We start from the raw sequence: 13,128 nt of genomic DNA on the forward strand, positions 1-13,128 counted from the left end.
ACTTCACAGCCTTTAGTTTTGATTGTATCCCTGCTTGTTTCCTTGTCTTTACACTCAAGAGGAAAAGATTTGCACTAGGTGGTGTCAATGGGGTACTTAAAGATTTTTGCTTGACATGCAGTCGAGAAACAATTTCTTACTATTGCTCCAAAGGTGACTTATGCTTTTCTGGCTCATGTAGATATACACCAATGCACACAAGTAGAATCAGACACACGGGGTTGGTTGGACCTGAGCAACTTCATTAGGAGAGATTTCGTTTTCATCAAACCCTTGCTTTTATGCACCTTCCCCTTAGTATCTTCTTATTGTCTACCAATAACTTTCAAAAATGCTTCTTGCTTCAAATCCAGCTATCACATTCTAATCAGCTACTCTGATTAATTGAAATGTCTAGATAACACGCACATTTCAACACAGTCATATATAGTTAATGCTAACATCCATCTTGTCTAAACCTGGGTCTTTAGCTTGGTTACACAGTAGAATTCCCTGGAGAGCCTTAAAAAAAACGTTGGGGCCCAGTCCAATCCCAGATATTCTGGTTTAATCAATTTTTAAAAGCCCTTCATTGATTCAAATGTGTCCAGGAATAAGAGCAAAAATCTCGAAGTGTTTTAGTTTAGGCAAAGGATGCACTTCAGTTTGTCTCAAAGATATTACTCATCTCAAGGTAGGTCTCATACTCATAAGGACATGCAGTGAATATGTACAACTATTTGTACTATTACCGCACGTGTCTAGGCACTGTATAGCTTCTTTCTGATATTTGAGTATTTTGGTATTAGTTAGTCTTGTATAATAATAGCCAATATTTATTGAGCACTTACTATGTAGTGCATTATATTTGTTACTTCATTGATCTTTATAACTTAGTGAAATAGTTAATCCTCATTTCGCTGATGAGAAAACTGAGGCTTATAGAAGTTAAGCACAACCTCATGTCACTAATAAATAAAGCTGGGATTGCAAATCAGACTTCTCTGACTCCAAAGATGCTAGGTTGCTTATAATATGTCTTCTCAAGGGATTCAGTTGACCCCAGAGCTCTCTGAATAATATTAATTTACTTGTTAAAAATGGGTGGTGCATGAATAAACCAAGACAAGCTACTTAAAGTACTTTTGAGCACACACTGCTACCCAAAGGAGATGTGAATCCATACCTGTCTAAACATATCAACCATGAAAGCACAAAGATTATGATTGAATCGAAGAAACTGAGCCTTTCTGGACCTTGCTTTCCCATTATGGAAATGCTAAAAATAGTTTCTGCTCCATCATTACTTCATACAAAAATATGAAGTATGAATTTGGTTTTTGTTTGTTTGTTTGTTTTTTGGAGAGGAAGATTGGCCCTGAGCTAACATCTGTTGCCAATCTTCCTCTTTTTGCTTGAGGAAGATTGTCACTGAGATAACATCTGTGCCAATCTTCCTCCATTTTGTATACGGGATGCTGCCACAGCATGACTCGATGAGTAAAGTACATCTGTGCCCAGGATCGGAACCTGTGAACCCTGGGCTGCCCAAGCAGCACATGCAAACTTAACCACTACACCACTAGGCTGGCCCCTGAAGTGTGAATTTGATCATTACTCATGTAAATATTATCTGATATAATGATAATCTATTTAAAATAAGCCTTATCATTAGCTTTTTAAAAAAATTTTATCGAGGTCATCATAGTTTATAACATTGTGAAATTTCAGTTGTACATTATTATTTGTCAGTCACCATATAACTGTGCCCCTTTACCCCTAATGCCCACTCCCCAACTGCCTTCCCTCCTGCCAACCGCTAAACTGTTCTCTTTGTCCATGTGTTAGTTTATCTTCCACATATGAGTGAAATCAAATGGTGTTTGTCTTTGTCTGGCTTATGTTGCTTAACATAATACCCTCAAGATCCATCCGTATTGTTGCAAATGGGATGATTTTGTCTTTTTTCAATGGCTGAGTAGTATTCCATTGTGCATACATACCACATCTTCTTTATCCAATCAACAGCCACTGGGCACTTGGGTTGCTTCCATGTCTTAGCTATTGTGATTAATGCTGCAATGAACTTAGGGCTGCATCAGCCTCTTTCAATCGTTGATTTCAAGGTCTTTGGATAACCAGTAGCGGGATAGCTGGGTCACATGGTATTTCTATTTTTAATTTTTTGAGAAATCTCCATGCAGTTTTCCATAGTGACTGCACCAGTTTGCACTCCCATCAGCAGTGTAGGAGGGTTACTTTTCTCCACATCCTCTCCAACATTTATTTTTTCTCTTGGTGATTATAGCCATTTCCACAGGGGTAAGGTGATAGCTCATCGTAGTTTTGATTTGCATTTCCCTGATGATTAGTGATGTTGAACATCTTTTCATGTTCTTGTTGGCCATCTGTATATCTTCTTTGGAAAAATGTTCATATCCTCTGCCCATTTTTTGATTGGGTTGTTTGTTTTTTTGTTGTTGAGTTATGTGAGTTCTTTAGATATTTTGGAGATTAACCCCTTATTGGATATATGATTTGCAAATACTTTCTCCCAGTTGGTGGGTTCTCTTTTCATTTTGTTCCTGGTTTCCTTTGCCTTGCAGAAGTTCTTTAATCTGATGAAGTCCAACTTGTTTATTTTTTCTTTTCTTTCCCTTGTGTAAGCAGACAGGGTATTCGAAAAGATCCTTCTCAGAATGATGTGAAAGAGTGTACTGCCTATATTTTCTTCTAAAAGTTTTATGGTTTCAAGTCTTACTTTCAAGTCTTTGATCCATTTTGAATTAATTTTTGTCTATGGTGAAAGTTAATGGTCTACTTTCATTCCTATGCGTCTGGGTGTCCAGTTTTACCCAACGTCATTTATTGAAGAGACTTTCCTTTCTCCATTGTATGTTCTTAGCTGCTTTCTCGAAGATTAGCTGTCCAGAGATGTGTGGTTTTATTTCTGGGCTTTCAATTCTGTTCCATTGATCTGTGTGCCTGTTTTTGTACCAGTACCATGCTATTTTGAGTACTGTAGTTTTGTGGGATATTCTGAAGTCAGAGATTGTGATGCCTCCAGCTTTGTTCTTTTTTCTCAGGATTGCTTTAGCTATTCGGTGTCGTTTGCTTCCCCATATGAACTTTAGGATTCTTTGTTCCATTTCCATGAAGAATGTCATTGGGATTCTGATTGGGATTGCACTGAATCTATAGACTGCTTTAGGTAGTATGGACATTTTAACTATATGTATTTTTCCAATTCATGTGCTTGGAATATCTTTCCATTTCTTTATGTCATGATCGATTTCTTTCAATAATGTCATAGGTTTCATTGTATAGGTCTTTCACCTCCTTGGTTAAATTTATTCCTAAATATTTTATTCTTTTTGTTATGATTGTTCATTGGCTTTGTTTTAAAAAATATAGTTCTGGGTTTTTACTTTTGTTTTTTCTGACTACCTTTAATTAAAAACAATTCTGTTGTATACATTAGGAATTTCCTTGGAGGTGTCTGCCACATAGTGACAGTACACTGAATGACAGATAGCATTTTTTAAAGGCAAGTGGGCAGTGAGTTAATAGTGTAATACTCCCTTTCCACAGTTTCACCAGTACAACCTGTTTTTCTGGGTGGTGCGTGGTTACTATGAATTGGGTTCCTGAACAGTGAGACTGAAGGATAGGCTAGGTGTTCCTGATCCTTTGCTGGACTGACTCATGCAACCTTTCCCTGTGTCAATTTCCCTGTGTACTGTTTGCTGGATTCTCATAGGGTTATTAGTTCTGTGATCAAGCTCCCCTTGATCACAAAATGCTTCTCTTCTTTGCCTTTAGGTTAAATATACTTTATGTTCCAGGAGGCTGAATATAAAAGTGGAAGTAAATAGCAACATTTTAGTTCTGCAGACTTTTTCCCCTTTCTTCTGAAAGCAGTATATCATATAGCATATTTGTTCCTCTAAATGTGTCCTTTGTGAAAATAGTTCACTATCCTAGGTTACTCTCAGTGACATAACATATAATAAGAGCAGTAAACACTTATAATAGCACTTGCTTTGTGCCAGGCATTAAGTATTATATACGTAGTTAACTCATTTACTTATTATAACAATTCAATGAAATAGGTAACTGTTTTTATGAAATATTTTTATACTTAACTTTTACAGTTAAGCAGATTAAAATACAGAGAAGTTAAGTTGCTTCAGAAGATCATAGAAGTGGAATTACAAGTCCCAGCCAGTGCAGAAGTTGTCACCCTAGGTTATGCTACATCGCTTAAAGGACTCTCACTATCCTGAGGGAAATCAGCAAAAAAAGTAGACCCAAAAGATTGGAAGAGGAGTGCTGAAGAGAATTTGTTGGCTGAGGCGACTGAGAAGGGGACGTGACCTTCAAAAAAGGCAACCTGGTTGGACATTATTGTCTCACATCTGGGATCTCTGGCGGTAATAAATGACTAAGGTTGTCTGAAAATGAATCTTCCATGTAAAGTAGGGCAGACATCTGTTGCCTTTGGTTTTACTCTTCATAATCTAGAAAAATTTGTTAACATAGTAGTAATGAACAAAAATATGAATTGAATTGAATGAATTGAGCATATTCTTAGCCTCCTTTGGACTATAATTTTATTTTTATATATGGTTGTAGAATTTCCAAAATGCTCTTAAATATCTTATTTCATTCTCAGAGCAACCCTGGAACATACTCATCTTTCCATAACAAAGACTTGGAGGAAGTTAAGTAACTAATTTGCTCAAGGTTTACACTGGTTTCTCAGTGGCAGAGCCGGCTGTACCACACTCCCCTGCCTATGTCTTTAAACCTGCTAAAGCCGGGAGAATTTAGGATGTAGTTTAAAAATTTGCCTCACAAGATTCAGAGGCATTGTCTTGACTCCCTACACGGATAAGGACCTTAAAGATATTAATGATCTTTGTCCCCAGATCTTGGCATCCCGCAGGGGAGGGGAGAGACCACGGCTAGAAGGGACTTTAGGCGGTGGCCGTCCGCAAGGCTGCGCGGGAGGTGGGCCGGGCGGAGGCGCAGAGGCGTGGACACGCAGACAGGACCCCGCGCCCGGGAGGCTCGGTGGGCTCGCGTCGGGGTTCAAACCGTGGATGAATGGGGCCCGACGAGGGAATGCGAGGGCGGGGAGGGTGCACAACGGAAGGGATCGATCTCGCGGTTTCGAGTTGGGAACAAACCTTGCCCTCCCTCCCCCCAGCCGTTTCCCTTTCTCAGGGAGGACGGTTTGGGGGCGGGTGGGGAAAGCGCGTCCTCGAAGCGCTCTCGCGCTCCCATTTTCCCTCCCGGCGCGCGCGCTCCATCGCCTCCCCGCAACCCGAGAGGCCCGCGATGGCCGCGAGTGGGGACGGCGAGCCCGGAAGGCGGGTCCCGACGCAGGTGTCAGATCCACTCGGCCGGGGCCGCCCGGCTGTCGCAGCCCCTCGCTCCGCCCGCCGCCGGCCGCCGCCCCCCGCCCGCCGCGCGGCCGCGCCTGGAGGGCGGGGCCGCGGCGCGCGCGGGTCCTCTGCACGCGGGCGGGCGGCGCGCGGCGCCTCGGGCTGGGGGAGCGCGGGGCGGCCTCCGCCGGCGTCGCGCGCTGTGTGTGAGCGGGGAGGCGCGCGCGCGCGCGCACGACAGGCGAGTGAGGGAGCGAGGAGCGGCCGGGTGTGAGTGCGTGTGGGAGTGCGTGTGTGCGGGAGTGGGGCTGAGGGAGAGCCCGAGCGGGCGCGAGGCTGCGAGGAGGAGGGCGAGTGTGCGAGGGCGCCCGGCCTGGCCGCGGGAGCCGCGGCGGCGGAGGAGAAAGGAGGCGGCTCCCGGCATCCCGACCCCTCCCCCTCTCCTCGGGCTTCCAGCCGCTCGCTGCCCGCGCTGCCCTCCGAGGCCCCGACCCGGCTCCGCTGGCCGCGAGCGAGGGAGGAGCCGCCGGAGCCAGGTGAGCGGTACGGCCGCTGCCCTCCGCGGGCGGAGGGCGTAAGGCGGCGGCGCGGCCCCCGCCTTCTCCCCCGGCGGGCGACTCGGGCCGAATGAACTCGGGGCCGAGCGGGGCCGCGGCCGGGGAGGGCAGCGGGCTGGGGAAGGCCGGTGGTCGCCTCGGCGCCGGGGCCGGGGGGCGGCGGGCGGCGGGGCGGCCCGTGGGCCGTGGCGGGCGCCGGGAGGGGTCGCTGCGGCCGGGAGCGTGCGGCCGGCAGAAGCGTGCCGGAGCGGGGCGGCGAGGCGGGCGTGAGGAAGTATGGTTCCCGGGCTGAGGGGGTGTGGTGACCCTGCGAGTGCTGGTTGGAGGACGGCGGCGTCGTGCTAACCTGTCCCCGGGTGCGTGGCGAGCCCTGCCGCCCGTGCCTCCATCAGGCGAATTCCTGCGGTGCGACCGCGGCGAGGATGCGGTGTGCGTCCTGCAGTTATTGTTTTTAATTCCGTTTGTTCCTCCTTACGTGTAAATTTTAGCGTGTGGCAGTCATTCCTCTTTTTCGTTTGACAGCCCTCTGAGTGAGAATGGGGTGACAAAATAATGGCTTATCTTTGATTTCTTTTAAGCATTGGACCGTAATGCAAATTTTACCCCCCCCCCCTTTAAAAAATCCCAGTTGGGGGACAATAACTTAAGGTTTACCTTATTGATTTAGCCTTATCTTTGATTGCTGATCTGTAATCCCAGTATTTTATCCCATTTGTGTTGATGAGTAGAGACGGGGCGTTGATTCTCTTCTCTGAGTGGGGTTATTATACGAACCTTGTTGAATGTAACTTGTGTGTGAATTCTTTCAAGGTGCTGTTATTTTCCCCTTACTGACATAAATTGTTGCCCCATCTTTGTGGAGTTGGGTCAGATTCTCAATCTGTATGAAAAGTATGCGGGCAGCCTAATATGGGAGATTTTTCTTTTTTGTGGGCTTAGTATGTTTATAATATTTGTGGAGTTTCTTAATTATTAACTGTAACCATTCAAATTTAAATGTTACTTAAATCTCATTTTTTTGTACAACACTGGGTAGTTTACAGGTCATTTTTTTCTGTTTTTTAAAACGATTTCTTAAAAACAATTCATTGTCAGAGTACTTTCAGATATTCATTTGAAATAAAACACTCTCTGAAATTCCAGCCATGGAGATTCAATATTTGTTTTCTAACTTTTAGAATGAAAACCTCTAATTTTAAAGATTAACAGTCACAGTTAAATTATTTTTCTAATGGTTACTGTGTGCTAGTTGGTTAGTGCGTCAGAGGGGAGGAGGCCTGTTTGTTTTGAGGTAACCTTTTGTTTATCCCTTTCCGACTTGGTTGGTCCTGTTACTTTTCCTTCTTTCATGTCTAGATTTAGTTGTTAGTTTGGCAACATGGCTGTTGATGTTTTCATCTTTCTCTGTCTCCCTTTTTCTCTCTCCTGTCTTCTCTTACCCCCACCAAGTGCTGGAGTCCACTTGTCGGGGAGGGGGGCGGTCTGTGATTCTGAGAACAAGAAGGGGAACAGCAAATTCAGTCACAAAATCCTCTGCTCAGTCAACAGCCACTTTCCTCGTCCTGCCTTTACCCCTGCAGGGGGTAAGGAGCTGTCTACCTAACCTTTAGACTTTTGGCTACCAGCTAAAATTCCTCTTATCTTAGTTTCTGGTGGATAGTTTTTAAAAAATTTTTCTCACGTTTCCTTTGAATCCCTACTGAATATAATAGCTATTGAATATAATAGCATCTGGGGGGTGGAAGGGAAAGTGACAACAAGAAATTATCCATTTTTTTCTTTTCCTTTCTTATTTAGTTCTCTTTTCCTCTCCGGAAGGAAATTACCAGGAACATCTTATAAACCCTCTATCCCTTCTCATCCATATCGTGAAGAAACACACTAAACGGAGTATTATTTTTTGCCTCTGACCAGTGAACACCAACCAAGCTTCAGGCATTAGTTTTTTGGGGCACAGGATGAAACATATCTTTTAAAATATCTCCCAATTCTTCCTTTCCCCAGTTTGTATCCGCCTGGGATTTGCTACTGGGGTAAGTCACTAGACTGATTTCTCAAAACTTCTCCCCTCCCTGGGAGGTAAACACTGTGAACACTGGAAGAGGTTGGGGGAAGGGCACAGAGCACACCCCATAGTTCCACACGTTGGGAAGTAGCTTTTATCATCTTCCTCTGGGGAGCAGGTGTAGAGATCTAAAGTGAGTGACAGTGGGTGGACGAAGAACTTCTCTACCCACGAACAACTTGTGAAGAGGGAGAGAAAACCAAACATAAAGTAAGGAGGGTGAGTTTTAATATATATATTGCTTGCTGACAACTGTTTTTGGGGGGGTACTCCAGTGAGGTGGATTTTTAGGGAGACTTTATGGCAGGTTAGTTTACAAAGAGTAGTCTCTGCAAGTGAAATTGTTGTAAACCTTTGAGAAAAGAACCTTTAGAAATTGTAATAGTTCTGTTATTTTAAAACCAGAGAGTAGATTCTGATAGGAACAATGAAAAAAGTATTGTTTTTAAATGTTAGCTGTACTGGCACATGCAGTTATTTCAAGAGAGGTTGAATAGGCGAGATTAGGTACAGATGTTGGGGAAATTGTCTTTCAATACTTGGGAATTTTCCTGCTTGTCATATTAAGGTTTGTTAAGAAATATAGTACCTCCAAAAATATCTGTACATAATGTATTTTAGATTCATGTGCCACATATATCTGTGTAGATGTTAGATTTGCAGAAAAGGACTTTCTTACTTCATGGTAGCTAATGCCATGGTGATATTTGCAATGTTTTGTTTTCTAGTGTTTTTTCCTTTCAAAATTGGCTTGGAGGACAAAAGCCACAGAGCTAGCCAGCTCTACTCTTTTAGAGCGTGGTCTGCATGGAACCCATCTGCTTATATCTTTTTTCCTCCTCTTACAGAAATTGTTTTTTTTCCTACTACTTTTGATTGTTAATAAAGCTAGTTATTTCAGGATCAGTTGTATGATGATGATGGAAAGTAGCATTAGGCTTGGGTTTTTTGTTTTTAATGAGAAACTCAAAAAATAAATTAAGAATTTTTGACAGGTTTAGATCTTCTGGGGTATGTATTTGCCTGCTATTTAGCATTGAAAATCGCTATGACTTTTTGATACTCCCTTATGACTTAATACAGCAGCCTCCTTTAAAGTAACTCATAACCCTTAACTTTTCTCTCTCGCATTTGAGGTTCAGTATTGTCCACTGGGGATAACAGCGGAGAGTGAAACAGGGATTCCATCTTCTTGGAGTTTACAATCTAATTTTGTTGATCCCTGTTCTTTTCGTCTGTCAATCAGTTCTCCCAGCAATGTCTGGAAGAGTCTACTAGATTCTATAAAATGTGTGCCAATTGGTGTAAACATTGATATGGCTAAGTAGTTTTTACTACCTTCCTTTCACAAGTGGCAACACATCACCAAGTTGACCCAAAAAAAAAGTAATCTAAACCTACCCCTCACTTTTCACTCTCATCTTTTTACATTCCATTTTTCTTTCTTTCTCTCTCTCTTTTAATGCCTTCTGATACCAGCTCTCCATGTTCTTAGAAATATAAGGTGTCCAAAGTAGAACATGGATTTACTATGTAAGATCAGACCAGTTCTGTTATTGTTCTGCTGCCCCATATTTGGCAGCATGTCAGACTTTGATTCTTTATCAGAAAACTACATCTTGAAAATTCATGCAAGTTTGGCCAGATAGCAACCTTGGAATTTTTCCCTAGTGCTTTGGAGGTCTCAGTTGTTTGCTTCTTCCTTTGACATGTGATTTAGTTAGCCATGTTTATAAAGCTTTTGGCTGAATTACATAAATAGCTTCCTAACTCCTTTTTCAAAGTAATGTCCAGAAAGAAAATTTGCAAGGAAGGCCCAACATTTAGCGTGTTAAATGTGATGAACTTTGAGCTAAACTGTGCATTGCATCTCAGCAACATTTTTCAAATTTTGTGCCATGTTCCGGAGATACTTTGATGTAACATTCCTCTATTAAGTGAAATCATTAGAAATTTTATTTGAGGGGCCAGCCCTGTGGCCGAGTGGTTAAGTTTGCCTGCTCTGCTCTGGCGGCCTGGGGTTCATGGGTTCATGGGTTTGGATCCTGGGCATAGACCTACACATCACTCATCAAGCCATGCTGTGGCGGCACCCCACAGAGAAGAACTAGAATGACTTGCAACCAGGATACACAACTATATACTGGGGCTTTAGGGAGACCAAAAAAAAAAAGAGGAAGATTGGCAAAAGATGTTAGCTCAGGGCCAGTCTTCCTCACAACCCCCCCCCCCCACACACAAAATTTTTATTTGAATTCCACGGAAAACTTTTAAAAAAAACATTTAATAGGTTTTATATGCCACAGACTATTTTGGGAACCTTAGTAACCAAGCTACAGGTAATTTAAATAAAAACATAATTTCCTGACCCTTTAGTTGGAAACGTGTAAAAATTTGCTTGTTAATTTGCTCATGAGATTTTTTCCCCCTTTTCCAATTTTCTTTTTGTTGTGGTAAAATACAACATAAGATTTACCATCTTAACTGTTGTTAAGTACACAGGTTAGTGGTATTAAGTGTATTCATATTGTTGTGCAATCATCACCATATCCATCTCTGGAATTCTTTTTGTCTTGCAAAACTGAAACTCTGTGCCTGTAAAACAGTGTCTCACCATTCTCCCAACCCCTCAGCCCCTGGCAACCACCATTCTACTTTCTATCTCTATGAATTTGACTGCTTAAGACACCAGAGCATAATATCCTCAAGGTTTATCCATGTTGTAGCATGTATCAGCATTTAATTCCTTTTTAAGGCATTGTATGTACATAGTGCATTTTGCTTATTCATCTGTTGGTGGACACTTGGCTTGCTTCCACCTTTTAGCTATTGTGAATAATACTGCTATGATCATGTGTGTACAGATTCTGCTTTCAGTTCTTTTGAGTATATACTTAAAAGTGGAATTGCTGGATCATATGGTAATCCTATTTTTAATTTTTTGAGGAACCACCATACTGTTTTCTGTAGTAGCTGCACTATTTTATGTTACCACCAACAGTTTCCAAGGCTTCCAGTTTTTCCACATCTTTCCCAATACTTGTTTTTTTGTTTTTTTAATAGTAGGCATCCTGATGTCTGTAAGGTGGTTTTGTGGTTTTGATTTGCATTTTTCTAATGATTAGTGATGTTGAGCATTTTTTCTTACTCATGACATTTTAACGTGAGATCATTTTTGAACTCTGTGAGGGCTGGGACTATGTCTGTTTTGTTTACTGTGGTGTCTTTAGGTAAGAGTGCATAGGCATACAAATATTAATTGAATGTATTACTTAATTAAATGCTTAGTTTTGTGTAGTTAGTAGTTCTCTTAGACTCTTAGTTTATCTGTGATTATGACTAATTTTTGACTTTGAACGGTTTGTGTTTTTGGAGGGAAGGATGTAGAAATACTTCTACAGAGATGTGAAAATAAATGTAAAAGTAAAATCCTCAAATGTAAAATGATAATCTTAACTACTGTAAAAATAAAGTACCACTTAGCAACAGCACCGCTGCTTGCTAACATAATGCAAACCTTGATGTCAAGGGAATAATTTCCTATAACCTTTGAGTAAAGTATGAAAGAGTAAATTTGTTAAGGTAAGTTTCAGTGGCCTGCCTATAATAAAGAATCCCCAAGTATCATTATCATATCACACAAACAAGATAGAAGTTTCTTTCTCATGCAAAAAGCAGTAGTTGGCAGTCCAAGGCCATGTCACTCACAATTGTCAGGGATTTAACTTCTAACATGTGGCTGTTCTTTTCCTAGAGTTGACTTCTGTCCTCCTGGTCCAGATGGTTGTTAGAGCTGTAGCCATAACATCTACATTCCAGGTAGCAGGATGGAGGAAGGACCAAGGAAGACCATGGCCTCTGAAGTATGCTTCCTGGAAGTTGCAGTGCAGTACTTTCATTCAGCTCTCATTGGCCAAAATTTAGTTATTGGACCACATCTCGTTGCAAGAAAGCCTAGGGAAACAGTCTTTTAGTTACATGGCATTGTGTTGAGCTAAGTATCAGATACTTTACTACTAAGGAGTAGTAGATAGAAAATGGATATTGGGAGGCCAGTGGAAATCTCTGCCGTAGAGTGTGTGAAATTTGAAGTCACTCTGGGCTCTACCACTTTCTAATTGTGTAAATTTAGACGAGGTAAATAACCTCTCTGCTAGAATAGTTTCACCTGCCAAATGCCTCCAAGGGATGCTTTTGAGTATTAAAGGAGGAGAGAAAATAAACTGCCCAACACTGTTTTTGGTACATATAATCACTCAAAATGTGAATTATTTTCTTTGTCCAAATTCCCTTTGATGTCTTTGGGTTTAGTGGAAAAGAGTACAAAGAAATCAGAAAATGTGAATCCTAGTTCTGGCTCTGCTATTGTGATATCTTGGGCAGGCCATTTTTTTAAAGTGGCATAATAGGTGTCTGTGTTCCTTACGTAATTACATGCAGATTTAATGAGAAAATGTATGTGGAAAGTGTTTTGTGAACTGTAAATGGAGAATGTTTTTAACCTCACCTGTGTATGTATGTTTTGCCTTTGTCTTGCATGTATTTTTTTGTGTGAAGAAGGGGAATTTATAGGCACTTGTCTCCAGTCCTTAGTCTTTAAAGGAACCATATTGAGTTTGGGTAGAAAAATGGTTGTGCTGTCATTTTTCACCCATAATCATGCATATAGCTTTTTTTAAAAAACGGTATTATAGGTGAAAGAACTATCAGAACGAGAGAGTTTGAGTGAATGTGTCATGTAAACTTTGGGAAATTAGATGTTTTCTCTATTTTCTCTATTTTTTTTTTTAAAGATTTTATTTTTTCCTTTTTCTCCCCAAAGCCCCCCGGTACATAGTTGTGTATTCCTCGTTGTGGGTTCTTCTAGTTGTGGCATGTGGGACGCTGCCTCAGCGTGGTCTGATGAGCAGTGCCATGTCCGCGCCCAGGATTTGAACCAACGAAACACTGGGCCGCCTGCAGCGGAGCGCGCGAACTTAACCACTCGGCCACGGGGCCAGCCCCTTTCTCTATTTTTGAAGCATACTCCTTTGAGTATAAGGAGGGGACTTATGGGGGCTGTCATACATTTCTTTTATGTCACCACTAAAGTATACTTTGATTAATATCTAGCCTCCTCATACTTTCACAGCATTTT

The 13,128-nt window shown here is 41.9% G+C and overlaps 2 protein-coding genes across 7 annotated transcripts in view; one reads left to right on the forward strand and one right to left on the reverse strand.

The window, feature by feature from the left end:
- Positions 1 to 4,864: 4,864 nt before the first annotated feature.
- On the reverse strand, positions 4,865 to 9,478 carry LOC139083212 (basic proline-rich protein-like). The gene is made up of 3 exons (XM_070618230.1): positions 9,393 to 9,478; positions 7,366 to 7,416; positions 4,865 to 6,362 (listed from the first exon to the last, which is right to left on the reverse strand). Exons 1-3 carry the CDS (start codon positions 9,476 to 9,478, stop codon positions 4,865 to 4,867), a joined length of 1,635 nt encoding a protein of 544 aa, XP_070474331.1.
- RIMKLB (ribosomal modification protein rimK like family member B) overlaps positions 4,944 to 13,128 on the forward strand; it is a 70,711-nt gene continuing 62,526 nt past the window's right edge. For 2 of the 6 annotated variants that reach the window (XM_070620663.1, XM_070620664.1), the window contains exon 1: positions 5,489 to 5,905. The gene's annotated coding sequence lies outside the window, so the exon portion shown is untranslated. Of the gene's footprint in view, positions 5,056 to 5,469; positions 5,906 to 7,723; positions 7,960 to 11,743; positions 11,855 to 13,128 lie in introns of those variants that run through there. The other 4 variants (XM_070620666.1, XM_070620669.1, XM_070620665.1 and 1 more) reach the window with 4 other exon arrangements.

The sequence above is a fragment of the Equus przewalskii genome, chromosome 5 (genome assembly GCF_037783145.1).
Source record: "Equus przewalskii isolate Varuska chromosome 5, EquPr2, whole genome shotgun sequence".
Classification (NCBI taxonomy): Eukaryota; Metazoa; Chordata; class Mammalia; order Perissodactyla; family Equidae; genus Equus; species Equus przewalskii.